Genomic DNA, 27,409 nt, shown 5'->3' on the forward strand with positions numbered 1-27,409 from the left:
TTATTCATCAGGTGAGTCATGAATTAAAGTGTGTGTGTGTGTGACTATAATGTGTGTGTGTGTGTGTGGTTGTGTGTGCCTAATGTTCATGAGGAAGACAGTAAATATGAGACAGAGCGTGCGATAGAGAAGGAATGGCAGAGAGAGAGAGATAGGGATAGAGAGAGAGAGAGAGAGAGAGAGCAAGGGGAAGGAGTGTGCCGTGTATACTTGATGCCATCTACAGAGGTAGAACACAGGCTGAGGGAGAGGCACTGGGCAGCCCCTGGCAACGCAAGGATGACAAAAGAGATGGAATAAAAAAAGATGAGAGGAAGAAGGCATCCCACTGATCCTCCTCCTGGCCTTGGTTTGATACTCTCCTTTTTAATCCTCCTTTCACTCCCCCTCCCCTCCTCTACCTTTATCATCTCTCTCTCTCTCTCTCTCTCTCTCTCTCTCTCTCTCTCTCTCTCTCTATCTCTCTCACCCTCCCAGCAGCACACTTTTATCACACTCTTCTGAGATTAATCAATCAGCCTTGAACAAATGGTCATGGTAAGACTCATTTGTCGAAGAAATTAAGATCACACCGAAAAAATTAGATAGCCTGGTTGCAATGTGTTGTTAGCATTGAGGAAAAACCAGACTATACAGTTGTGATGTCTCCTTTTGGCCTTCTGGTGACTTTTGATTGTTTTCTGTTTAACTCTTGGCATCAGGACAGCACTAATCTGCTTCTGTTTGAATAATAACACACACATTGACGTAACAGTCACTGATTTAACCCTTCTGCTAAGCTCAGTCCAGCAGATTTAGAATTGCTTCACTCTATCATATAGCCACAGTAATCAAATCAGGGAGGGGAGTTCCTCAGAGCCAACAGGAATTAGACCTTGATTTCCGCTCTCTGCAATTAACAGAGACTAACACACATCTTCACATATTGATGGAAGACTATTTGAAGCACACACACACACACACACACACACACACACACACACACACACACACAGACACACACAAACAAACACAGACTCGCTTGTGAGACAAATCACGCACAGAAGCTGTATTTCGATACATGTCACAATCTGTCAACAAAACATTAATTGTTCTCTAAAAGTGCCAAACATTTTGTCTTCAATACAACGAGGTGCATATTTATACACGTAACATGGGTAAAATGTCAACTTGTCATTTTTAGAGTTGCTATGAAACCAAGGAATCCATCCGCTATATTTGAAGAAAGGCCACCATTTTACATCGAATTAGAAAATCTACAAAATAAAATGCTACAATATGGGGAAATCATATATTCTACAACATTCATATATTTCACTCATTCCTTGAGAGTCATAATCAGATCTGCAGGAGCTGAAATCCCCAGCAGCAGCATCATCAACACTGCACTGTGTAAGATAAATGGGAGAAGTTCCCCAACAAGTGGTGGATTGTGGGTACTACACCAAAAATGTTAACTGACCTTAAAAATAAAGCTTACAGAACACAGGCATCAGTCTCTAATTGTATGAGGCTACTATTCTATTTTACTGAATTACGTAGCACAGTTTATGAAAGAAATGATTACTGTAAGAAGTGAAGAAATGATTACAGTTATTGACTAAATGGTGTGAAGTGTGGTGGTGCTCTTGTGGCGTTCTTCCGTTAGTGTGTGTTCCCGACGGGAAGGCGAGTCAGGCACACATAAGCCTGGGGGAAGAGGCTGACATCTAGCGGGTTGCCATCTAGTCTGATGTCCTCCAGATCTCTCCTGACGTAGTGAATGTTGTGGCTATTACAAAAGGTGTCTGCGTGGAGCGTCTGAATGTTGTTGTTCTGGGAATTAAAACAAAGAGAGGACATGGGTCCCATTAGGATAGCCTGCCTTTCTATATTTGTCACCACAATTAGGCTATTGGGTAGTCCCACATAGAGCCAGAACAGAGCAGATAACTACCAGCTTTTGGTTTGTCCTGTAAACACAAAAGCACAATGCATCAAACAGAATAGCAAGCTTGCTTCATGTCAATAATAATAACTGAAAAACGCATGTCAAAGTAACTCAAAACATGTCCCTCTGTGATCTGTCAGTGTATTTTTAAAAACATTTCAATCTATTCATGAAGTGGATTCTGGTATATTTTTCTATTGAATAAAATCATGGGCTATTTTAACCTAAGGTAAATCTGAAATCTTTGAAATTACACTTCAATCTGCCACATACATTTCTTGTGCTTTTCCTGATCAAGATTTACAGTTTTTGCAACTGCTTACACACTAAATCTTTGCTTGTCACACAATTTTCTAAACATGTCTTTCAAATACCATATCCCCACACCAAATCTGCAAAACCATATACTAATTCTCAGTGTTTGACTTGGTTTTCAATTTCAACAGTGCAGATACTTTGAAATGATAATGAATTGGACTTTAGCGTAATGTTCTACAAAAAGTCGACTTCGCGTAAAACTCTCTTTTGGTTTTGACCAAAACATTGTGTACATGATGTATCCAAAATGTCATATGACAAAAGTGTTTATAATGTAAATGTTTGCTTTAGAGATGTGCATTATGACATTTTGAATGTTGTGTGTCATTTTGCTGGAGATTGAGGCATTTTGTGTGAGCAATTGTGGGTTTTGAGTGTAGAGTTTTGAAAAATAGACATAGAGTTTTAAAAACGTGTGTAAACAGTTGTAAAGATTTGTAAGAAGATATACTGTAAGATGTACTGTGTGGTTTTTAACACCTATCCAGTACACACAAACTAATATAGGCTACACAAAAATTAAACTATACACGCCATGCCACCATATATGCGCTCATTCTACAATTCGATGTTATTAGCTATTTTATTACCATATCAAATGTATACAAACACACATCAGTTTGTAACACTGATTCATCTCCAGGCCTTCCTTTCTACATTATTAACCTACTGTATTATCCTCGATCTTGCTGCATTTCAAAGGTCCATTTTAGAGTTGGTCAACCTTCTAGTGTTTTTCACTCTCATTTTCTCAAATCAACAACACTGAAGGTATGCCACTGCTGATTTAAACATGCAGCACTGCAGGTCTGCAGGTCTCCAGAGTCAAAAGACACAGCCAGTTAGCATGCTAGCAAGCTTGTATTAGTGTCAGCTGTGTTGGTGGTCATGTTTGCAAGCTTTTGCACATTAAATAGTGACGACAGTAGGCCTACACAAAAGAACATAACAAACTCGAGTGGTGTCTCACTGCGTAGGAAGAGGTCTCGTTCATATGACAGAGATGAACCCATTGATGAGAATGAAAGCTTTGCCCAAAAAGAAAATGTCATGAGATAGCCCTGCAACGTGAGGCTGTGTCACTCTAAATACAAATTATCCACATTCAAGAAAGAGCATCTTCTGTATCAATCAATAACATGACATCAGGGTGGACGGGTCATGTTATTATAGGTCATAGGTCAACGGAGTTCATGGCAGGGTTAGGCAGGTTCTGAATCTGTACTGTAGGTTCAGAGTTCAGAAGAACATCAAGGAACACACACTGGTAATAACTCAGTTTGGACTATGACGTATATCTGTATCATATATAGTACAAAGTGTACAAAGTATACATTACAAACAAAATAGAGTTCTCTGTAGATTGTCATAATCCTATACGCTTTCTGCATACATACAAACATAAAATCATTGACTCATGCTGTAGTGGTGTGAATAAAACGGGAAACTATCACTACTGATGCAGACACTTCATGTCTCTATTCACTTGATTTTATCTATGCATGATTTTCTTCAACCATGAAAAGCACAGCTAAACAGATGCATTATCCAACCTGGTCAGCTGCTTAAATGCCATTAACAACTGGATGACTCAAAATTTCCTCAAACTCAATCAAGATAAGACAGAAGCTATTCTCATTTCCACCCCTAACGTTCTGAAAAAACTAGAACATCGGTAGCTATCTATCCCCGGCTACAACCTCTGCTGAAGTTAGAAATCTAGGCGTAATACTGGATTCTACTCTCTCTTTCGAGTCACATATTAAAAATATCAGCAGAACGTCTTTCTTCCATCTCAAAAGCATCTCCAAACTCCGCTCCTCCCTCAAATCATCTGCAGCAGAAACACTTATACATGCATTCATTAAATCTAGGCTTGACTACTGCGATGCTCTACTTTACGGCATCCCAGCAAAAACCCTAAAAAGGCTGCAGTATGTCCAAAATTCTGCTGCAAGGCTACTCACCCGCACTGGGATCACATTACTCCCATCCTCCAGCAGTTGCATTGGCTTCCTGCCCACCATGGCATTCATTACAAAATCCTTCTCCTTGTTTATAAATCCCTAAATAATCTTACCTATCAGACCTCCTCACCCCATACCTGCAATCCCGTACCCTTCGCTCTACAGAAACATATCTTCTAGCAGTCCCCACATCTCGGCTTCGCTCCATGGGTGACAGGGCCTTCAGTGTGGCAGGTCCTAAACTGTGGAATGCACTGCCGCTTGTGAGCCAAAGCACATGTATATCCACTTTTAAAACACATCATTTTAGCTTAGCTTTCCTGTCAGCCCCCTGATTTCTACTTGCACTGCCTCTTTTATTTTATTTTCCGTTTTTATGTCTTACACTTGGTCTTCACTTTGTGTTCAGTGTACTATTGTATGCCCTCTGAGGATGTTTCCTCTGCATCTTGGTATTTTATGTACCTTGTATCCATGTCCAACTTGTGTTTGTGTCGTTCCTACAGTATATGCTTGTTCTCTCATTGTCCCTGCCTGAATGTACTGTCTACACTGTCAGTAAATCCAACCATGGATGTGATTGCATGCTCTATGTACCTTGCCAATTGTACAGTGTCCTTGGGTACCTTGAAATGCGCTTTTCTGAATTAAATGTATTATTATTATTATTATTATTATTATTATTATTATTATTATTATCAATAAATGTATTATTATTAAAACTAATTTCCCATCAGTTAACTTCATACCTCTAGAGAAAGACCTAATTAAACCACACACCTAATAAGAGACAAAAGACAGACCTGGGTTCATAATGACTTGGCATCATGTTCAAATCTGCATGACAGATCATTAAAAGAATATCTGGGCATGACAGAATATGGGGATTATCTTTCTCTAGAGTCATCAACAACAGTCACATGGTTCTCTCCTAGTAATTTGTTCAGAATTCGGATAACTTACCTGGAGATGGAGTGCTCGCAAGCTCTCGGGCAGCGGAACAGGGATGTAGTCCAGTAGATTCTTGGACAGATACAGGAACTGTAGGGTGTTCATATCCTGAGGGGGGATTCCTGGCAGTCAGTAATTAGACCACAAAAACAATGCTAATAACTTGATTCATGCCAGCATTTAGCTAGTGGTTACTGGACTGCCTTATGGTGGTGTCAGGTTCACACACCACACTTATTTTCAGCACCAGAGGTTTAGCTTTGAGGTTGTTTTCCAGTCATAATTACAGCATATCAAATAGCAACTGGGATGTCTGCTCTTTGAACCACATAATATGTCTACTCTGTAGACCAGCAGTTAAATAGAATACAAATGAGAAAACAATAAGCCAGCAACCATTTTGGATGACTGCAAATTCTGTGAAGAACAGTTTGATTGGTAAACAAACATTGTTTTCAGGAACATTGGGTTCTTATCTGTCATCCAAAGGTCAATTAAATTGCACCTATTTAAAGATCAAGGTTAATATTCATCACAAGACCCACTTAAACACGTCAGGGCATTGTATGGTTGAGATTTGTGGAAAAACAAATATCACTTGCAAGGCCACAAGAAGAAGTTTGGGACTATGTTTCTCCATTTACTCCTGACCTTAAAGGCTTCGTCGTGAATTCCAACACTTTTCAGCTGGTTGTTGCTGACATCCAAATACTTGAGGGTTTTGGGGAGTTCTGGTAGGGCCTGAAGACGATTGTCCGGTAGGAGTAGATCTTGTAGCTGGGACATGGACCGGAAAGCATCCTCCTCAAGAGAAGAGATCTGGTTTCCCGTCAGGTCAATGCGTTTCAGCTGATCTAGAAAGTAAAGAAACAATTGACACTATTTCAGTGAGCATTTATTGAGAAATAATAACATATTATTTAAAGGATAAATAAATATGTGCTCCTAATAGTAATCAGTACACTGAACTACAGTACCCACTGTATTTCAAGCTTCCTAATTTCAACAAAGAAACCTTTTAACCTATGCAAGTTGATTCAAACTGTAGTGACAATGTTTCTACACATTAACTGTGCATTCTGTATTGTATTGCAGTAAAAATATATGGTAACACTTTACTTGACAGGTGAGTTCATAACACATTTATAGCAGCTGTCATAAACTGCACATAAAGCATTCTTGACTGTTTCATGAGACATGACTCAACGTTCATACCAAACCTTTCATGAATGTTGAAGACAGAACTAGCCTACATTCAGCTGACCCGCATTTGTGTAACCTGGATACCATTGATTTAATCTCTCCAGCCTTTGTAAATATTTCATGAATATCTTATGAAGTCTACATCGAATGTCACTTTACTATACAAGTTGTGAAGTATTCGTAATCAGTGATTTTAACACTGGGAGGTAAACAAGCCTACATTCAGCTGACCCGTATTTGTGTAACCTGGAACGGTTGGACATTCCCAGTAGCAAAAGATGAGAAATCATCTGCAAAGGTTACATCATAAAACAAATACATTTTTATGAAACATAAATTATTTGCTTGACCATGTTCTGTCTTTTTGGCACTGGAGTAGCCCATTGACTCAGATGTGACGTGATCAGGTAAGTGGCTTTGAACAAAAACGGCAATGCTGCTTTGCGTTTGGGACTTTTATTTTGACAAGTTGTCGTCGTTCTGTCTTCCACATTCATGAAATGTTTGGTATGAATGTTGAGTCATGTCTCATGAAACAGTCATGAATGCTTTATGTGCAGTTTATGACCTCTGCCATGAATGTGTTATGAACTCACCCGTCAAGTAAAGTGTTACCAAATATATACAGTATATTATTGTAAAAAAACAAGCTCAGTTTCAATGAAAATGCTATTATTACTCAAGTTGGCAAAGTCCCTGGTTTGAACTTGTTGGATCTTGTTAAAGCGGGCATAGAAGTGAGTGGTGTCCTTTGGCAGAGGAGGGATCTGGTCCAACTCAGCATCGTCACAGTAAACACTGCCACTTATACACACACACAGCAAACAGGTGGGCATGTCTGTGAAAGAGACAACATTAGTTCAACAGTCGACAAAATGAAAGGGTTTTCAAGAACACCATGTGTTACTATGACCCTATTTTCTATGTGAATACATTGTTACCCCAGTCTCTGTCTTTACATTTGCCCACTGCAGATGTGTCCATAAAGACACCCAGAGAGAGCTGAACTGAAAGGATTAACATGATGAGTGAAGAAATGTAAAGTTGAACAAATTATTAATTCACCTAATCCAGTTTCCGGGCCAAACAGTCCTGGGGCAGTAAAGACTAGGGTGGGAGGGGTGGAAGCTTGGGTGGGAAGAGGAGGCTGAGTGACCTCTGCTTCGACCTCAGAGTCAGGGATGATGGCAGGTGGCTCAAGGGTGGGAGGGGGAGCTACCGTGCCGACTTCAATCTAAGGGGCAGAATATAAAAGCAAGACATGAAGCACATGAGGGTAGTTTTACAGTCGGGGTAAGCACTTTGATTCACAAGGCCCTAAAAAAATTTGGTTACATTTTACTTGACAGTATCGAGATAAGAGTGACATGACACTGTCATGAACGTGTCATAAACAAGTCATAAATGTTTATGACATAACACTTCTGTTATTAAGTGACATTCGGTTTTCGTCATAACAATTTAGGGTTAGGATTTGGCAGGGGTTAAAGTGTGGGGGGGGGACGCAGTTCCGCCACCTCAGATAAATTAATAATAAATATATTCTTTCATACCAATGATATAGCGCAATGATATTGTTAAAATAAATGGTGAGTTAATTTTTTGCGTGTACAGAGGTGACCAAAAAATGTATTGCAACACCACAATACTCAATATGTGGTCAGTAATTTTTCCCCGTTGCACCAACACTGGATTTTAAGGTTCCCCCACCTGCCAAATCCCACTTTAACCACTGGGATTAGATAGGGTTAGGATTAGGGTTAGGGTTCATGTGTCATGTCACTCTTATGTCAAAACTGTCAAGTAAAGTGTTACCAAAAAAATAAACCCTCTTGAAATATCATTATTCAACATCCATATAACAAAATGTTTCATGGCAACTGGTCATTGCCAATTCTTATATACGTTCAATGCTATAGGTGCATTTGGAGTGGACATCTGAAACAAATGTAGTTTGATTGGCTCTTTAACTGGTGAATAAATGTATTGACTAGGGGTGGGCCATGAGCCAATCCACACTGTGATTCAGGCGCAAGGAAAACAGGCGTGCACTTTGATTCGCTGCTGAGCTCAAATATCAACAACATTTTGGTGAAAAGGAGACTTCATCTTTAAGGTTGTGGCCATAGGCTACATTTTGCAGGGTAATTGAATGTGCTTACTATTTTGTGCTTTATGACCATTAACAGTGAATCTTGGCACCTATTTTCTATGCATTCCTAGCATGTGATTGTGACTGACCTCACCTCTTCATAGTCGTAGCCCTCTGCAAAGTTCTCCAGATCCCAGAGCCCCTCATCGTAATTCTCTAGGTCGTAGATGACTGGATCTGAATCCAGTGGCGGGGCACTGTTGCTCCGTACAATTAGACTCAGGGCCACGAGGAGAGCCGTTAATAGCGCCATCTGTAGGGCATACAGAGAATTACCTCAGAAGGACATCTGATGAACCTTGACCAGTAGGCACGGCTGAAGTGCCCTTGAGCAAGGCACCTAACCCCTCACTGCTCCCCGAGTGCCGCTGTTGATGCAGGCAGCTCACTGCACCGGGATTCGTGTGTGCTTCACCTCACTGTGTGTTCACTGTGTGCTGTGTGTGTGAGACCAAATTTCCCTCACGGGATCAAAAGAGTATATATACTTATACTTATCCTTATACTTACTTATACTATACTGTAGTCTTTCAGTCACAGGCGATAGAGATTTTAGTTGACAGCCTTTAAGAGGAAGGTTTCGAAGGAATTTGGTTGCAGTATTTGTGATCTGCACAGTCCCCAGACTTAGCAGTTGTTCCAATGTTTACTTGACCCTTGGCAGCCACCTCTGTGCCCTACCCTAGTCAAATGGGAGAATATGTCTATGTTTGTGTTACATTAACATTACAATTTTGGTTAAAGGAAGTTTAAAACAAAACAACCAAAAAACATTTTTCTCAACACAGTATTGCAATGGAGATCAAGCTCAAACTTCTTTACAACGATGTCAGAGTAATAAATAGTTCTGAGAGGACCTAGAGAGCTGACCTTCGGGACCCTGTTTAAATTGAACCAAAGAAGCTATTATCGTGTGTTTTGAAGACCTCAGAAAGAATGTTTGCCTTGGAGGCTGACACAAATGTGTGAGTGGAATCTAAACCAATGCTGGAAATGTAACAGTAGCAGACTAAGGAAAGAGTCCAAAGAAGAACTAATCAATTTAGCAAAGTTGATGTGTACTAAAGTTCTCTAAGTTGTCCTTTCTCAATTTTGATCTGAGGCAAAACACACCTTAGCATCCACTGCACACCCTCATCTCATCCACCATATATTACATATAAACCTATATGTAAGACTGTACAAATGCCGCTGAATAAATGCAATCCTGGTGCTGTATATTATATGAGAATAAATAAGATGACACTTTTATCCTCCTCCTCTGCTGGTCCCACAAGATCCCATAAAAATGTTTTTTTTTTTTTTTTTGTTGTTGTTTGTTTTGACCAGAGGAAACAATTTCTTAACCAATCAAATACAATAAAGCCACCAGAAACACATTTTTTTGTTACACTGCACATTTCAAACCTGAAATTAAAGCAACATACCTTGAGTGTTTTCTGTGTGTGTGAGATTAGTCCAGTCCCTGTGGAAGTGGCCAGGCTTTGCGAAACCCTGGTGTTGTAGCCTCAGAGTGTCGCAGACACACTCTGCAGGCTGTCAATTATCAGCAGAGGCCAGAGAGAGGCCAGGATGGCCAAGAGAAGAAAGCCAAAGGGGGGTATGACTAAAGCACAGGTCATTTGAGTCAGTGTTTGTTCAGCTGTAACTAATTCAATCCGCCTCAATATTTTCAGTCCACTCGCACTTCTGTCTTGTTTGGGCGCTAACTCTTATGAACAGGTTACTTCACATGAAGATAGACAGGCGCAGAGCAAACAATTTGTATGATCCTCTCATATTTGTGTGTGTATGTGCATGTTTATTTAGACACTCTGGTCTGCGAGACTGAACCGCCTTACATTAAGAACTTCAGTGTGCATTGTCCAGAGTGAGTTAAAATAAAGTTATAAAATAATGTTATTCGATCAGATATGTAACATTCACAATAATGATGACACAGGTTTTTTTGCCCTCTGGGTTAAGCCAGACTAAAGGATGCCTGCCAACCGTGAGTGCAGTTCGAGAATCTTCCCTGCTCTCCAGAAACGATCCTCTCACTTCTCTTTTCTCTCATGCCATGGAGAAAAAAAAAATAATTGGGGGAGTTTACAGTGCCACGAATACCAAGCATTCTTTTATTTTTACCCAACTGGCTTCCTCATATTAGGTTTAGCATCAGTGATGAGGCCATGAGACATTCTTGTCTTGCCTGATAGCACTATACCTGTTGATTGAACGGATTCTATAGATTTCATTCTTTGCAGGAAAGAAGTAGAGCAAATATGCAGCCTATTTTGCCAGCACTGTCCCTTTCAATGAATGCACAATCACATGGGTTGACAAGCAAAAACACACTGATCTTGTAGAAGTACTATGTTTCTGGGTGGATCCAAAGCAACACTTCCAAAGAAAAACTTCTCCAGCTAAACTACTTGTAATACATGGATTTTGACAAGAGAGTAAATTTCAACATGCTTCAAAAGCAAAAGTTTATTATTAGTTTGCCTGATTCAAAACTTATTTTGTTTAGACAGTAGCACTTTTTAACAACACTTTTTAACAAAGTTTGATGTGAATATCAATTTAATTTGGAAATAGACTACTACATTAAAAGTAGGATGCTCCTTTACATCAGTTTCAAATATGGAAAGAGATGTTATGTCTTGTCAGTGATGGATTAAGGTCTGTTGTAGTTCATATAAATGATGCAACACTTTTGTCCATTTAGTGACACATTGGTTCTGTTAGAGTTAATGTCTTTACCTTCACAAACGTCACCAAGAGCTTGTTGTTAGCCTTGATGATAGAATAATTGGGTTTGTGAAACTCTGTGTTTACATGTCAGCATTAAATCCAGTGGGTAATGTCTCTGTAAAGTTTTAATGCAATGCAATTTGTGTTAATGTACTGTGATGCAGGCACAGCGTTATGGGTGGGCCTGATGGGCCTATATAGGCCCGTCCACTTTTCAACAGGCCCACCCAAAACTTTTCTTAAAAAAAATATATATATATATTTATTTATAAAAATATTTCGTTTTCAAAACTATTTTTAAAAGCTGGTCATGTCTATGTTGATGTTTCTGCGCAAGTTTAGCAGACAGTGCCAGATACATGAGGTTCTGGGTCGGATGTAGCTTGTCAGTATGCTAGGCTAGCTCCAAGTGATCTGAAAGTGTAAAAATAATTTCCAATAAAGGACAGTGTTGCTTTTTTTTTCAATGCAGCAAAGTTGATTTTGTGATGCTTGATCTGATTTGCATTAAAGGGCTGTTAATCTTAATAGGTGGTACTGGTAGCCTATTGTATTAGTTATTATCTTGTCTATTATCTATTAGTTATAGCCTGGCTACATTTTAAAGGGATGTTCCACCATTTGGGGAATCACACTCATTTTCCACCTCCCCTTGAGTTAAACAATTGATTTTTGCCTTTCTCCAGTTCCAGTTCTCCAGCCGTTCTCTGAGTCTAGCAATACCAGTTTTAGTTCCAGCCTAGCATAGATCATTGAATCTGATTAGACCATTAGCTTCTTGCCTGCTAGTATCACGTTTAAAAGTGACTAAAATTTCTGCTAATTTTCCTATTTGAAACTTGTCTCCTCTCAAGTTAGAAAGTGTAATAAGACCAACGGAAAATGAAACGTGGCGATTTTCTAGGCTGATTTGACATGGAACTATACTCTCATTCCAGCGTAATAATCAAGGAACACCATAGGCACAGCAGCACAATTATATCATGCAGCACTTGAAAATAGTCCCCGTAGGCTAACTTCCAGCAACAAGGTTTAGCTGCAGCAGACGAACTAGTTAGTGACTGGATTATTACACCTGAAGGAAATCATGAACGCAACAATGACAAGGAGGTGGTGGAGTTATCTTTTTCTCGTCATTTAGCCTAGCCTACAAGTTCAGGTTTGTTATCAGCCTACGTTTGGACCAACGCAAACAGTGGCCAAACAGTGCTGGCCTATAGGCCTACTTTGCCTTTGTAAAAAACGAAATTAGTGAGTATTCAATGATTCATAACAAACCATATAATGCATCTTGCTATTTAAAATCCACTCTGCTAGGTGGCTATATAGTTAGTTTCTAATAGCAATCAGAAAATGTGAAGATAGCAACAATATTATTGTTCATATATTCAATCAATGTGGCGCAAATGAGGCTTGAGTCGGTGGATTAATTTATGAAAAGTGAGCAGCAAGTCAGGCAAAATGGGAATTATGAGAACCGTTTAGATTCTATGGGCTAAGCCCTGAATGTTTTCAACTGCCCTACGTATTGATTGAAACTGCGGGGCAGTATTGTTGATCTGTATTGTGAAATATTATAAATGAAATATTCAACCTCATATTATACAAGGACAATTCCACACAAAACTGTCACATCCATAACGCCAACACAATGCCATGGTATTTAGTTGTTATTTAGCGTTATGTTAAGTGTTCCCTTAATTTTTTGAGCAGTATATTTAAAGAGCATTAAGCCATTAAATTGGCTTGTTAAGTGTTCCCTTTAATTGTTTTGAGCAGTATATTTAAATCAAGCTATTAAAATTTCTATTATGTAAGCACAGATCATATAACAGTACTGTATATTAGTCAGTCATTTTTATTAGGTTAAACAGTGATTTAATAAAGTTTTTTATGTAAGCCCACCCACAATTGGTCTGGCCCATCCAAAACTGGAATCCTGGCGCCGTGCCGGCTGTGATGACTGGCTGGGCACGACAAAAGATTGTTTTTTACTGCTCTGTAAACAGGCCGTCTCAACAGCTGACTTCAGTTGATCCTGTCTGAGAATTTACTGACGTCTATTTGACAGGCACCGGTCAGTACACACAGGGCACTTCTTGTGAAGGATGCCTTCTAGTGGAGGGGGAAGGGGAGGAACAGGACACACACACACGCACACACACACACACACATTCTCAATAAGTCTCAGTTATTTAGGCTTCAAGCATTTACCTTGCTAATTGCTAATGACTTAGTTTGAAATGGTAATCACTGGCAGAGAAAAGGAAGAAAGTGCCATTTATTTCATTCTCATTTTAATTACCACAATGGCCAAATGGAGAATATCATTCTGGAAGCGCTATTTGGAGGACATTTTTTTTTTCATATGGAGTGGTGATGCAATATCTCTAAGAGAATTCCATAAATACATGAATGATAACCAGCATCTGAATTTTACCACCTCAGTCGATGTCACACAGATTATTTTTTTTAACATCTTAATTGAGAGAGAAGGTAATATATTCAAAACTAACCTCTACCGAAAAAGTACTGATAAAAACTCCTTGTTACATAGAGGGTCATATCACTCTACAGTGCTAAAAATAATTTTCCCATTTCTCAATTCAATCGGATCAGAAGGATCTGCAGTTCAGAGGAGGATTACCAATCTCAATCTACAATACTATAGGACCATTTCAGGCAAAGGAAATACAAGGAACAATGGGTCACAGAGGCGTACAACCGTCTTGAAAACAGATCTCAGATGGAACGTCTGAATAGAAAAAAGGAGAAAAACTCGGATCCCAGAATTACCTGTATCCAATATTCACGTGTTAGCAGAGATATCCAAAAAGTTTTGAGTAATCACTGGCATATTATGGAAACAGATCCTACACTGAAAAATGTGTTTAAGAAACCACCCCAACACATTTTACATTCCTTCTGGTAATTCCAAATTTGGAAATTGCCACCAGTGCAACTACACACACAGAACCCAATCATTCAACCATCCCCATTCGGGAAAGAGTAACAAAATGTGTAAGGTGTGATCTCCTGCAACACTAGAAATGTAATCTACTTATTGAAATGTGGTTTGGCATATGTGGGAAAAACATCAAGAGCACTGAAAATCAGAATCACTGAGCACCACAGTGCCATCCACAACCATGACAAAAAAGCTCAGTTGCTATACATTTCAAAGAGGCCAAGCATAATGTAGCATCATGATATTGGTATAGAAGCTGTGAAATGCCCCAGAAGAGGTGGGGATATGAACAACTTGCTCCTTAAACAGGAACTATCGTGGATTTTCACACTAGATACACTCACCCCTAGGGGACTTAATGAAGAGTTCAGTATCAGACCGTACCTGTGATAGATTGGGATACTAAATGGAACTCTGTTGTAGGATTAAAGGCCTTGAATGATGATGTTTACATAGGATCTGATGAATGTGATACATGTACTTTTGTGTAAAGATATGTGTTATATGTGTAATATTGGTGTCATCATGTCTAAGGTCTAGAGATCATTCGGTAACACTTTACTTGATAGTATCGACATAAGAGTGACATGACACTGTCATGAACATATGACACTGTCATGACACATGAACCCTAACCCCAACCAACCTAACCCTAACTAACCCTAACCCTAACCCTAACCCTAATCCTAACCTCTAACCCTAATCCTAACCCTAACCTTATCTTAACCCTAATTTGTTATGACAAAAAACAAATGTCACTTAATAACAGAAGCTTTATGTCATAAATGTTTATGACTTGTTCATGACACATATAACATATAATAAATAGCTTATAAGGTGAGATTGACCTGCTTAAAACTAATGTCAAACAACATGCCACCTATGTTGCTGATTGGGTCAAAACGTACTAAATCTTTCCAGGGTGCTCTCTATGTGTAGCATACTGTATTTACAGTCTAATTAAGAGCTGAACAGCATGGGCTGTGGATGTTGTGATGATGTGATGATGGTATCAAAAGCAGGTTTAGTGGAATCTTCAGTTTGCATAGGCCTATTCATACACGGGTTTCCTGTTTACCAACAAAACTAGATGCGCGCGCAGCCGTGGGGCACGTTATAAACTTAACCTAAATAGTCGGCTGCTGTAAGCTACAATCTGCTGTAAGCTAGCATCTCATTTCAGACTATATTTCAAAGTTTGCCGTTCATTTGCATTATTAATAAAACATCGTATTTTGTCATTTTTGGTGCAGAATTGGTGCAGTTTTCAGCACAAAAACTCATGTTATTCTTCTGCTCTTTTGCATTGCTCTATGCTGTTCTATGGTGCTTTCTGCCTCTTGGTTGCGCACACATTTTTTCGTGACGTTACATAGAAATCCATGTATAGCTTATGACGTATGGACAAACATGTTTTCCCCTATACCAGGATTAATTCTATCAAGGTCGGATTTGGTTATTGATTGCCTGTTCGATTAAGATGCCTTTCAGTGACTGTGTAGGCAAGTATTTCTTTGTGGCCTGATTTATCCTGTTTTGTGTTTGTTTAATTTGTACACACATTTCTGTCTTTTCACACACACACACACACCTGTGAACCTGTGTGACCTATCAGGTTAGGTCCAGTGGGTCTTAATTCCTGGGGTGGCGCAGTCAACACTAAATTCCCTGTCATGCTACAGTACATACAGACCCACAGACATATTATGTCTCAGATTCTGACAATATGACATAATGTGTCTGTAGGTGAGAGTGGATGGAAGTGTATGTAAGTCTGTGTTATAAAACCTTAAATCAAAACTTAAATCAAAACTTGAACATAAGGATTCAGATGATTACTTGTTGAAGTATGTACTATTTGAGGTAAGTAGGCTACCTCAGCTAACCATTTCTATATCTAGTAGATTGGCCTTCTGTGCTCTTTACAAAGTCATCAATTGTAATGTGATTATGGAATGGTAATAGCCGCAAATTAGCCGCCGAGACAGAAGTATACTGACTACTGGTTAAGTAATCAAATTAAAGAGGCCGTCCTCAATGAGTACCATGGAGACTATATGATTATCCTGTCAATAATGGGTCTGAAACCAGGAAGTCTGGTAAAAATAGCCCTCACCTGCCCTGGAAGCCTGCACATGACATTTACAAGACACCCTGTGTCATTTGTCAAGTTGTCAAGTAGCAGTGCTTGCGAAGTTGTCAAGTTCATAAGTGTGATGATTGAATATGTTTTAAATATGCATAGGGGAGAATATTTGTTTGAGTGATGGGATAAAATTACTGTAATGCTCCAAAAGTTACAACCACTACCACCACCATCATCATTAGTGTGTGTGTGTGTGTGTGTGTGTGTGTGTGTGTGTGAGTGAGTGTATCTCTCTCTTGCTTAGACATTTTCAACATTCCCATGGGAAGTCGATGGATCTGCCAAACCCACAATTATACTGGAAATGGAGCTACTTGTTAAATACACCTTCACAAACAACAAAAAGCTAAGCACACAGAACACTGCTTGCCAATAATGCCTGTTGCTGGTCTTAGAAAATAGACCTCTTTGACCAACAAGCCTTGCTTGTTTAAGTGCGACAATGCTTATTTTGCTATGCTTATAATACTTATAGTATGACAGTGTCGTGCTCATGTATGTGTAGAGATTCCAGTCTGTTTAGTATCAGACAAGCAGACAAGCTATTTCAGTTAGGATTGCATCCAGCTGTGCCGTCTCCTCAAATTCTTCAGGTATGCCAAGGAAGCACACTGGCCGAAAACGTTCTTTCCGTTTACACAATAAACCACCCTGCTCGCTTGTACACTGTGGGTATGAGGACTGACATGCCTAGCATTGCACACCCAGTGCCAGGCTCTCCTCTCTCCTGCCTCGGACGCTCCGAGATAACAGGAGGGAGCTGATCTCAGCAGCCAGCACAGAGATATGCATCAACAGAGCATGGCTTTATCATCTCCCTGTGAAAAGTGATAACATGTTAGCGGTGTTGCTACATTGCAGCACGTTTTAATTCTAAACTCAATACTCAACATCTGGGGTTGACAGTGGGCTGAAGACCCTTTTGAGTATGAATCACTGAACGTGGCATATCAACACAACATGTTACCAACAACAACATATTACCAACAACAAGCAACTGTGAAATTATGTATTGTGGAGGTCTTTTCAATGGCAATGTAATTGATGTAATATTCTTGGGTCTTTTATGCAAATTGTGAAATGGTATGACATATGCATGGCAGATCAATGTAAGAGAAAGGAAGACAGGAAGAATCCCTCAAACCCCTCAGCCTGTCAACTTGGGAACTGTTGAATGAAGGCCAACACTAAAAGGTTGAGTCACTCATTTCCTGTAAACCACAAAAGAAGGAGGTCTTTAAACTGATACCCAAGACTTATGGTCTGCTGAGAACACACAGTCAACAGATGAGACAAATCACTGCAGTCGATTTAGTTTGCAAATTGCAAGTTGCAAACGATCATTTTTATTACAGGTTTATTGTCTTCAATTTCCTTGATCCTATAAGCTGAAAACACAAATCTTAAGGATACTATTTTCCAATGCATCTAAAAGTGGAATTTGTCATTTTTTGCTTGCCCAGATTATCCAGATGAACACATTCAAACCAGGCCACAAAGAAAAGGTATGTGCATATACTTATTTTCCTGTTATGAGTCGCAATTTATTTATTGTATGGGATATGTATTAATAATTGTATAAATGACATTGGTAGATTATTTGTTAACTGGTCTCAGTAATTCATCTTTACTTTAGTCTAGAAATACCCCCAAAAAAAAAAAAAAATGCTCCATCAATATTGTGAGTAATGCCATAGGAAAAGTGGCATATTACATTAAAAGTGGGATAAGTGGCAGATTACATTCTGAGATGTACAAACCTACAGTACATAGTTAATGTATCTCTTGTTCTATAAATCCACATTGTATTAGTCATTATTATTCCATTGTTATCTTAGTTTGTTCTCAAAACCCATTTCCCCATTAATTATGTTAGAAAACGTACAACCATATACCTTACTTATAAATTCATAAATTTTTCTAGCAACACCTTATTGTCAACTTTAAAGCAGTGTTTCTCAAAGTGTGGTCCGGGGACCACTAGTGGTCCTCAAGCTATCTCTAGTGGTCCGCAAGTAGACGTGATAAAATATAATATAGATGACTTGTTTGCAATATTGAACCAACTTGTATGTAAATCCAAACAGTTCTGCAACACTGCCTATGTAAGCTATGCCAGTTAAAATCATATGAATCACTTTACACAAAAAGCAAGGTGCAAAGACAATAAGCTAGGTAGTCCATGAGGGTCTCAGCTTTGGTAGGGACATAACCCCATACCCCAAAAAAAGAAAAGTTACATATACAGTACAGTAAAAATAAACAGTTTTATAAAATTTCAATGATAACATGATAAAGTAATTAAGTAATTTTGCTTTAAAATATTAATGGTAACACTTTCTATGAAGGTTATGAGCATGCATGTCTTCCTACATTAAAAAGGAGATATCAATTAGCAACAATGACAAACCAGCTGGAACATGCCACTATCTCCCATTCATTCCCATTCAAGATATGTCCCCAGTTAAGTGGAGTAGCGTAACATTCAAGTAGATTTGCTGCATAGTGGAGATTTAGAGGACCCCAAAATCATCTTTGCATGTAACATGCTGTTGGTGCATTTTGACATTGTGGTTGTTCTCTAGGGAGGGTGAAAAGCAGGTTGAAGTAAAGCAACTCCTATTTATTGGCTACATGTTGGTGCTCCCTCTGTCACTTTGGTGCTTTCCTTCTCTGAGTCTGCTTAAGAACACGACAAAGTAGCCATATGCTTGACACTTTCACGTGAGCATCAGATAAATCCCTGTCGGTTTCAGACACTAAAATGATAGCATGATTGGAGATGTACACTTTATGAGAATATCAAAATGAATAGGCACAACAAACATAATTCGAATGAGTTCACTAAAATATTGGTGGGGACAAGTCACCATGGTCCCCATGCAAACCTACGCCTATCACTTAAAGAACATTTATTAGATAATAAAGCTGCTTACATATAAACACATTAACACTGACAGGATACCATTTAAACAAAACTTAGACCACATCCAGAACTATAGCATATAAAGTACATGGTATATAGGTATATATAGTTATGGTAATGTGATATTTCATGACTAATTGCATGATTACACCATACAGTATCTACTGCATATGGCCAAAGTGTATTTTTCCTCACACAACCAAGTGGCTTGTTTAATGAATACATTTTTCTTTGAGTGTTTGTGGACATCTGACATGGCCATTTTTTCAGTGCTAAATGAAGGCCTCTGCTCAGCTCAGCCAGCGTGTTGTAGGATTCACTTTTGCCATCTTTTAATAACACTTAGAGTTTGTTAACTCTATAATACTAATGCTGCACACGCTACATACATACGAATACGAATGCTGCACACACTAGTTTAACAAGTCTCAAATTGAGGCCAAGGAAGTGATCTGAAGATGTTCTGTCGGACTTTAATGTCATTGCGGGTGAAGCTAATAACATCAAACATTCAAAGTGATTTAATCAGCCTGTAGCTCACGTCACAGACAGACAGACAGCTCATTGCACTATGAGGCTAAACAAAGACAGCTAACTGACAGACAGAACTTGTAAAACTCAAACAACGGATGTGACTTTCCCTCAGTGTCTCTGCTCAGTTCTTTTCTTGGAAAACCAACAACTTCAATTAATATGTTTATGTTTATGTTTATGTTTATGTTTAAAGTTCTTAGCTGACACTTATGTCCAAAGCAATTGACAATGACATCAATAAGCAATACATTAACATTACAATTAACAGTTTAAAGTAGTCATATAGCCTAAATAAAACAAAAAAACAATATTACTAATAGACTAAATGTAATTAAACAGAATCAACAGCAGGAAACAAAAACAAACATTTACAAACCACTGTAAGGAGAATGTATGGTAAAACTTTACTTGACAGTATCAACATAAGAGTGACATGACACTGTCATGGACATATGACACTGTCATGACACATGAACCCTAAAACAAAACCTAACCCTAATCCTAATCCTAACCTCTAACCCTAATCCTAACCCTAACCCTAACTCTAACCCTAACCCTAACCCTAAGTTGTTATGACGAAAAACAAATGTCACTTAATAACAGAAGTGTTATGTCATAAATGTTTATGACTTGTTTATGACACATTCATGACAGTGTCATGTCACTCTTATGTCAATACTGTCAAGTAAATGAATTACCGAATGAATAATGAATTAGTCAGATGCAAGGTAAACAGGTTTTTTTTTTTAAATACCGAAACTCGAGATCATTAATGAATAGGAAATAACCACTTTCGTAATGTTGTTATTATAATGTTATTATTAGGCAAGGGGTCAGTGGAAGGTTATCTACTATTTTTAACCAGAAATAATACATACTTTATCCTTAAGTATATCCTCCTTCTATCATCAGCTGGTTTTGCTTTCCTAGTTGTGGTAGATAATAAGCTACCAGAGCACTATTGCAAATGTCTTTGGAGCTGATTGCATAATCATGTTAAAGTTAATGAAATAATTCAGTTGTAGCTGAACATCACATGTTTCCCAGTAAACATATCTGTATGGATGTTTCATAGCTCATAATAAAAAATGTTGCTGTAATCTTTTGTTAACAGCCTTCATGGCCTACTTAACAGCATATATTTCTGAAATCTGAGGAAAGTGTCATGGTCTTTCTTGTGTTTTAACTTAATGTAGTCCACCATGATGGCTTTGACATTAAAAAGGAAGATTACAAATATTATCCTTGCTCTCTCAGTTTTTTTATTAGCTGTCCCTGTTTTGGCAAAAACCATGAACTCAAGGCAGCTTAAATTGGCATAGTTCATACAAGTGAGGCTTGTGGTCTGACAGCTGCAAGCTTACACAATCTTCTGACCTCAGACAAACAACACCTCCTGTTACACAAAGGGCACAGTGATGTCAGGCTAAAAAAGCGTCAAATCTTCATATAAACTCCTCTACTGGACACTCTCACTATTGCAGCTATCCAGCAAAGTGATTATGCACATAGCTTAGCTATGACTTGAACACATGACTATGGTCACCCATGTCTAAACCCATTAAATGAGATGCTGTTACCTCCACCTGTCACCACCTTTTCACAGGTGGCGTTGGTAGCATAGTGGCTAAGGAGCTGGGCTAGCATGTAGTTGCCTGAAAAGTTGTGGGTTCAATTCCTGGCTTGCACCATTGTGCCCTTGAGCAAGACACTTAACCCCAAGTTGCTCCGAGGACAATGGCCCTTGTACCATAATTGGCATACTGTGTCGCTTTGGATAAAAGTGTCTGTTAAATAAATACATGTAAATGATGCACGTTTCAGGCAAGTGGATTGAGTGATCAGATCACAATGTGTCTTGCTGATTGTATAGCCTTGGCATCGGATCTCCCAATACACATTTTACAAACAGGGTCTCAGAGTTAAGTAACCTTGCTTGATCTGAGGTTGACCCTTCGTATGATCTCAGGGGGTGGTGGTAGCATGGTGGTTAAAGAGCTGACCTACTGTACCACCGTTGTAGCCTTGAGCAAGGCACCTTACCCTGAGTTGCTCTGTTTACTCTGGGGAGACTGGCCCTTGTAATAATTAACATATGTAAGTCCCTTAAATAAAAGTGTCAACCAAGTTAATAAATAAACAAAATAGGACCAATGGCACAGCGTACATGATATTATTGTCTCGGTTCATTCACAGGCAAGGCGTCTGAGTTTCTTCCTCATCCTCTGCTTTCATGTGGCCAGGGCCCCTCCACCGGGTTCATGCAAGCACTCCGTTACCCAGGACCACCTTCTGACCCTCCGAAAACTGGTAAATCCACTCAACACTGTTCACTCAAGGTCATAGCAGCATGCAGTGGCATTTTTTAAATAAAAAATCCTCTACTATGCTCAATGGAGAATTGATTAAATTAATGAGAGTATGAACATGGTCATTCATTGATTACTGTTTCAAATCTGAAATGCTGCAATGGCAATAAATTCAATTGGGATTTTCCACTGTGAGGAATTTCAAATTGTGCAACATCCTTCTATCTCATTGCATTTAGTATCTGAGAGGTTGAATCTGACATGAATCTTGTTTGTCTCTGGCAGGCATCATCTACTATATAAAGTAACAGATGACCAGGCCATATGTGTCCTTATGTTACCTGTACATAATGGCATCCTCTGCCTGTTCTGACTGAAAATTGATTCACAGAGCCCTCTATTTTTACACTTCTCCCATAATATGTCCCCTTGTTATTGATATATCATTATATCATTTTAGATACAATTTCAGTTTTACTTTAGTTACATTATTAATAACAGAATCAGCACAGTCAGTAGCTTTCATTAAGTGTGTTTTAATTGTCTCTTCACAGATTCAAAACCAGCTATCAAGTGGCTGCTCAATTAGATATACTTTCATAGAGCGGCAACATATGGTAGGTATTTAATTTCACTTTTCTTGCTCTTAAGGAGAAGTAAATGAATGCCAATTACTAAAGCCAGAATTTCTAAAATTGACTAATATCTGTCTGAGGTTTTTTAGAAGGAGTGTATCGCCAAGGAGGCTGATACTATATAGGTGGAAGGTTAGGGACTACACTCTCAAAATGCCATTTTAACTTTGCACAACACTGAGCCTCCCAGGTAGTGAATATGAATCCTATCCAGAAAGAAAGTTATTAATATCCAAGAGAAAAGACATCCAGTCATTCACCTGGAAAAATGTTTTTCTTGAATTGAGGAGGTCAAAAAGAGGGCAACTGCATGACACAGTGCTACAGGGAACTCTCATAGACCATGTCACTCATCACAGAGATATGAGTAATGAAGTGATAGTCTTATATTTACAACACAGACATATGAGGAGAACAATAATCCATAAGAATCATTCTAGAAATAGCTATAGCATATCACGGAATGTAAAACAATTAGTAACATGTATCTAAGTCTAACAATGATAAACATTCTGCTTGCTGTGTTCTGTTGCAGAGTGAGGTTTGTTACATCAAAGCTGCGTTTCCAAAGATCCTGGATTTACTCAAGACACATTTTCAATATGTCCCAAAATCAGACAACAATGGCTATGTTACGACCTTGGAAAATGTCATTTATAACATCTACACCCACAAATGCATTCCTGAAATCAACGAGGAAGAGGAGGTAACATTTCTGTTTCCCCACTGCTGATGTGCTACTACAATGTCATGTAGTCTTTGAGTTTAATTTGATATACTCAATTTAGAATTCTTTAGTGTAATCAATCCGACCATGGGCAGGGCCGTAGCAAGCCTTTTCGCTTTTTGCTTTTCGCACATGACAAAATAATTTAATTCGGCCATTTGATCAAGCAGAAGGACACACAGAAGTGAACTCCTTCAATTGGTAAATGTCAAGCATTAACCCAAGTGTGTTTGGAACAATGTTACACTTGTGGTAATTGTTAATAATTTTGGGGCAGCCGTGGCCCACTGGTTAGCACTCTGAACTTGTAACCGGAGGGTTGCTGGTTCGAGCCCCGACCAGTGGGCCACGGTTGAAGTGCCCTTGAGCAAGGCACCTAACCCCTCACTGCTCCTCGAGCGCCGCCGTTGAAGCAGGCAGCTCACTGCGCCGGGATTAGTGTGTGCTTCACCTCACTGTGTGTTCACCGTGTGCTGTTTGTGTTTCACTAATTCACCGATTGGGTTAAATGCAGAGACCAAATTTCCCTCACAGGATCAAAAAAGTATATATACTTATACTTAATAATGCTTTTCTGTAAACATGTTATCTGTTTTAGTTTAAAGCCTGAAAAATGTATTTAACACACATAAGACACACACAAAACATCATAATCATTCATTCATCAATCTTTCATTATAAATGTTGATTCTTGTTGTCCCTCAAATGTGCTTGCTTTCATGCTTTCCAAGGATGGTACCCTGGAAGGCAACTTAGATTAATTCAAGTTTGTGGAACTAATGGCAATAATGTGACCTATGTCTACCACAATGAGTTCCTCTGACCCTCCCAAGTGTACATGAAAGAACTGACGAGTCTGTTTAAGGGCAAAACGTAGTTGGATTCAAAATTAATAAGATTAGACCATTATTAGATGGCGGTCACGAAATGGACTGGAGCCGTCTTTGTAGACCCTCAGTGACATGAACAACGCAGGCCTCAGAAGTCCCCTCACTCCCATCAGCCTGTTACCCAGCTCTTTTTAATCTGTTAAATCTATTAAAGCACACTTCACATCAGGAAGTGTGCTTTAATACAAATGAGGAGATTTATGTGACTAGGATACTATGATCAAGGTGTCAGCCTGTTATGGCACTGAGGGTAAACAGGGGCTGTTCTTGTTCAACCTTTATGAATGTCTTCCCAGTGTGTTTAAAGCTATCGTTTTCACATGAGATGAACAGACTTGCTGTTCATCAAAGAGTTTAGAGTGTGTGGACAAAACAGCATTTATAAGAAGCAGATCCGGGCCAAAGGGTATACTGTAGGGTATATCATGTGTGGTAATCAGGTTATGAGCAAGATAACAGTCTTCAAGAAAGCTTTCCTACAAGAGTCTTCTTGCCCAGGTCACTTAATGAACTCCAGGGGGCGCCATAGTGATTTGTTTGTTATTGAGGAGAGGTAGACATTAAGGTCATCACATGACCAGTTTCAATTCAATTCTGGAATTTGCACAAGTCTGGCAGACAGCATAATTTTGGATGCCATGTCTTGATATGTTGAGATGCTCATACTATTCTCCCCCATCCCCCACCCTTACCTTATATCAGGATCTTGAATTTCCCCTTGGGGATCAATAAAGTATCTATCTATCTATCTATCTATCTATCTATCTGTCTAGGACAATCCTGAGAAGTTCATGAGTGACTACAATACATCGCCTCAAGATGGTCTGCAGAAAGCCCATGATGTCCTGTCTATGTACATGAACCTGATGACGGAGGGCAGAGAGCCTTTAGACTGGAGCTGCGAAGAAGAGTATGCAGTGGATGTTCTTGAAGCCCATGATGTTCACCACCATACACAAGGTAAATGGCTCAGCCCATAGCCATCGGATAGAAAACCACTTGTTCATAAAATATGAGTACAAATAAAGTGATTACTGTAACATGCTTTCCCTCACTGCTGTACATAATTATATGTATGCATTCATGCAAGACAAGTTTTGCACTTAATGTATGTTTTATTATTGGTAAATAATGCTCATAAATTCATATGAAGTAAACTAAAATGTTTGTTTAGCTGTGTCTGTCTCTGCTTGTTTCCCTGCTATCAAATGTGAAAAAGGTAAATGTTATGAACAGTTTGTTAAGGTTTATCATTCTAGGTGGATTACTTTCAAATTTCTATCTAAGTAATTCAGTATCAATATCATCACCCCAGGCACTCCACGCTGTCACTGTCCTTCCACAGAAGAGTGGCCAACCACTTCAGAAATCTATGCAGCGACAAGCGAACAGACAGGCCGACCTCCATCACAGTTCACAACAAAGACTCTGGAAGGATCCTCTCAGCCACACCATACTACAACAGCCACAGCGTGGTCATCCCAAACAGCTGGCACTGCTGACGACCACACAGACGTTTTGGACTCAAAGGGACAAAAAGGTGGCAGAACCTTGCATAGTGATCTGCTCACTGGACCCACACTTAAACCAGTGACAGAGTGAGACCTGTATCATGGGGGCCCATATAATCCAACATTCACAAATCAATGCAAAGTTGCCTGAGAAGCTCCTGTTTTGTTTGGTCGGTCGAGCTATTCTGTTCCTTGTCTCCAAAGCCTATTGGAAGATCTGCAGAAACTATGGATGGCCATTTTACCCAGTCTTTGAAACCCTCATGCAAATGTGAAACCCTCATGCAAATGTGTAAAGGTCATTTTTATAATAATTTTATATTATATATATATATATATATATAGAGAGAGAGAGAGAGAGAGAGAGAGAGAGAGAGAGAGAGAGAGAGATTTCAGATTTCAGTAAATTCCCAGATTCCTACTGTTGGTTTAATATCACAGTTTTTCACAATTGCTAAAACACATTTTTGAAACCTGCCACCCCTTTCTCAAAACTATAAACACATATCCCACATTCTCAAAACCTTTTGGAAAAGACAGGCATATCAGTACTATAAATGAGAGGTGCATTGCAGTCTACAGCCTACAATGTACTCTGAATGCCTCACTGATATTTTCTTTATTTATTTCTTTCCATCATTGATATGAACCTGCACTGTTCAGCAACCCATTTACACACTGAACTATCTTATATTGGTTGTGTTTAAAACAACACCAACATCATTTGAAACAAGACAAATTTTGAGAAATTGTGTTTAACATATGGAATCTGTGTTCTATTTGTGTTTACCTTTTGCCACTTGTGGTTACCATTGTGCATCACAAGCACATCACAATGCAAAATCTGTCTTATTGCATGAGAATGTGTTTATAGTTTTGCAAAGGGAGTCCATGAGATCTGCAAATGTATTCAGGCAACTGAGAAATTGGTTCAGAGATTGGAGTTTAGTGTTTTAGCAATTGTGACAAACTGTAATACAGGCTTAAAACTTATATTTGGTAAATGACATCAATCCTTATACAGCATCTGTATTTGTTGATATTCAAGTTCAATAGCCAATCAAATGCACCCATGTCTTCATGGTCCAGAAGCAATATTGTCGATAGGCTGGTATAGTGCAAGTCCAAGACACTTTGGGTTTTTTTTTCTAGAGAGCCAAGGCTGTGATCACCAATGTTTGTTTTGAGAGAGAGAGAAAGAGAGAGAGAGAGAGAGAGAGAGAGAGAGAGAGAGAGAGAGAGAGAGAGAGAGAGAGAGAGAGAGAGAGAGAGAGCACAATATGTGGGAATGTGAAGATGAATTCACAGAATTTGACCAACGAGTGTATTGAAATCTTGAACTACACCACCTGGTTCATTCGTAATGGTTTTTCGTAATGGTCCTACTACAAGCAAATTGACTGTTTCCAAATCAAATAGATTGTCTATTTCACGTATGTTCTGGTGAAACTCTTAATTTATAATAATTTACTAATTATTTGTGAAAGCAGATTTACAATCACTTTT

The 27,409-nt window shown here is 38.9% G+C and overlaps 2 protein-coding genes across 5 annotated transcripts; one reads left to right on the forward strand and one right to left on the reverse strand.

The window, feature by feature from the left end:
• Window positions 1–1,024: 1,024 nt before the first annotated feature.
• On the reverse strand, window positions 1,025–10,056 carry optc (opticin). 3 transcript variants are annotated; one of them, XM_048255309.1, is made up of 8 exons: window positions 9,949–10,056; window positions 9,032–9,198; window positions 8,616–8,774; window positions 7,435–7,603; window positions 7,049–7,207; window positions 5,818–6,020; window positions 5,179–5,274; window positions 1,025–1,815 (listed from the first exon to the last, which is right to left on the reverse strand). In XM_048255309.1, exons 3-8 carry the CDS (start codon window positions 8,772–8,774, stop codon window positions 1,645–1,647), a joined length of 957 nt encoding a protein of 318 aa, XP_048111266.1. In that variant the 5' UTR covers window positions 9,032–9,198; window positions 9,949–10,056; the 3' UTR covers window positions 1,025–1,644. The 3 variants fall into 3 exon arrangements, with proteins under 3 accessions (XP_048111266.1, XP_048111264.1, XP_048111265.1); XM_048255307.1 differs by having other exon boundaries at window positions 9,032–9,203; XM_048255308.1 differs by lacking the exon at window positions 9,032–9,198.
• Window positions 10,057–17,650: 7,594 nt separating this feature from the next.
• csf1a (colony stimulating factor 1a (macrophage)) lies at window positions 17,651–26,195 on the forward strand. 2 transcript variants are annotated; one of them, XM_048255645.1, is made up of 7 exons: window positions 17,651–17,726; window positions 17,835–17,876; window positions 22,028–22,141; window positions 22,695–22,757; window positions 23,311–23,481; window positions 25,166–25,352; window positions 25,708–26,195. In XM_048255645.1, the coding sequence occupies exons 2-7, from the start codon at window positions 17,844–17,846 to the stop codon at window positions 25,992–25,994; spliced, it is 855 nt and encodes a 284-aa protein (XP_048111602.1). In that variant the 5' UTR covers window positions 17,651–17,726; window positions 17,835–17,843; the 3' UTR covers window positions 25,995–26,195. The 2 variants fall into 2 exon arrangements, with proteins under 2 accessions (XP_048111602.1, XP_048111603.1); XM_048255646.1 differs by having other exon boundaries at window positions 17,683–17,876.
• Window positions 26,196–27,409: the final 1,214 nt, after the last annotated feature.

This window comes from Alosa alosa, chromosome 10 (assembly GCF_017589495.1).
Source record: "Alosa alosa isolate M-15738 ecotype Scorff River chromosome 10, AALO_Geno_1.1, whole genome shotgun sequence".
In the NCBI taxonomy this organism is placed as follows: domain Eukaryota; kingdom Metazoa; phylum Chordata; class Actinopteri; order Clupeiformes; family Clupeidae; genus Alosa; species Alosa alosa.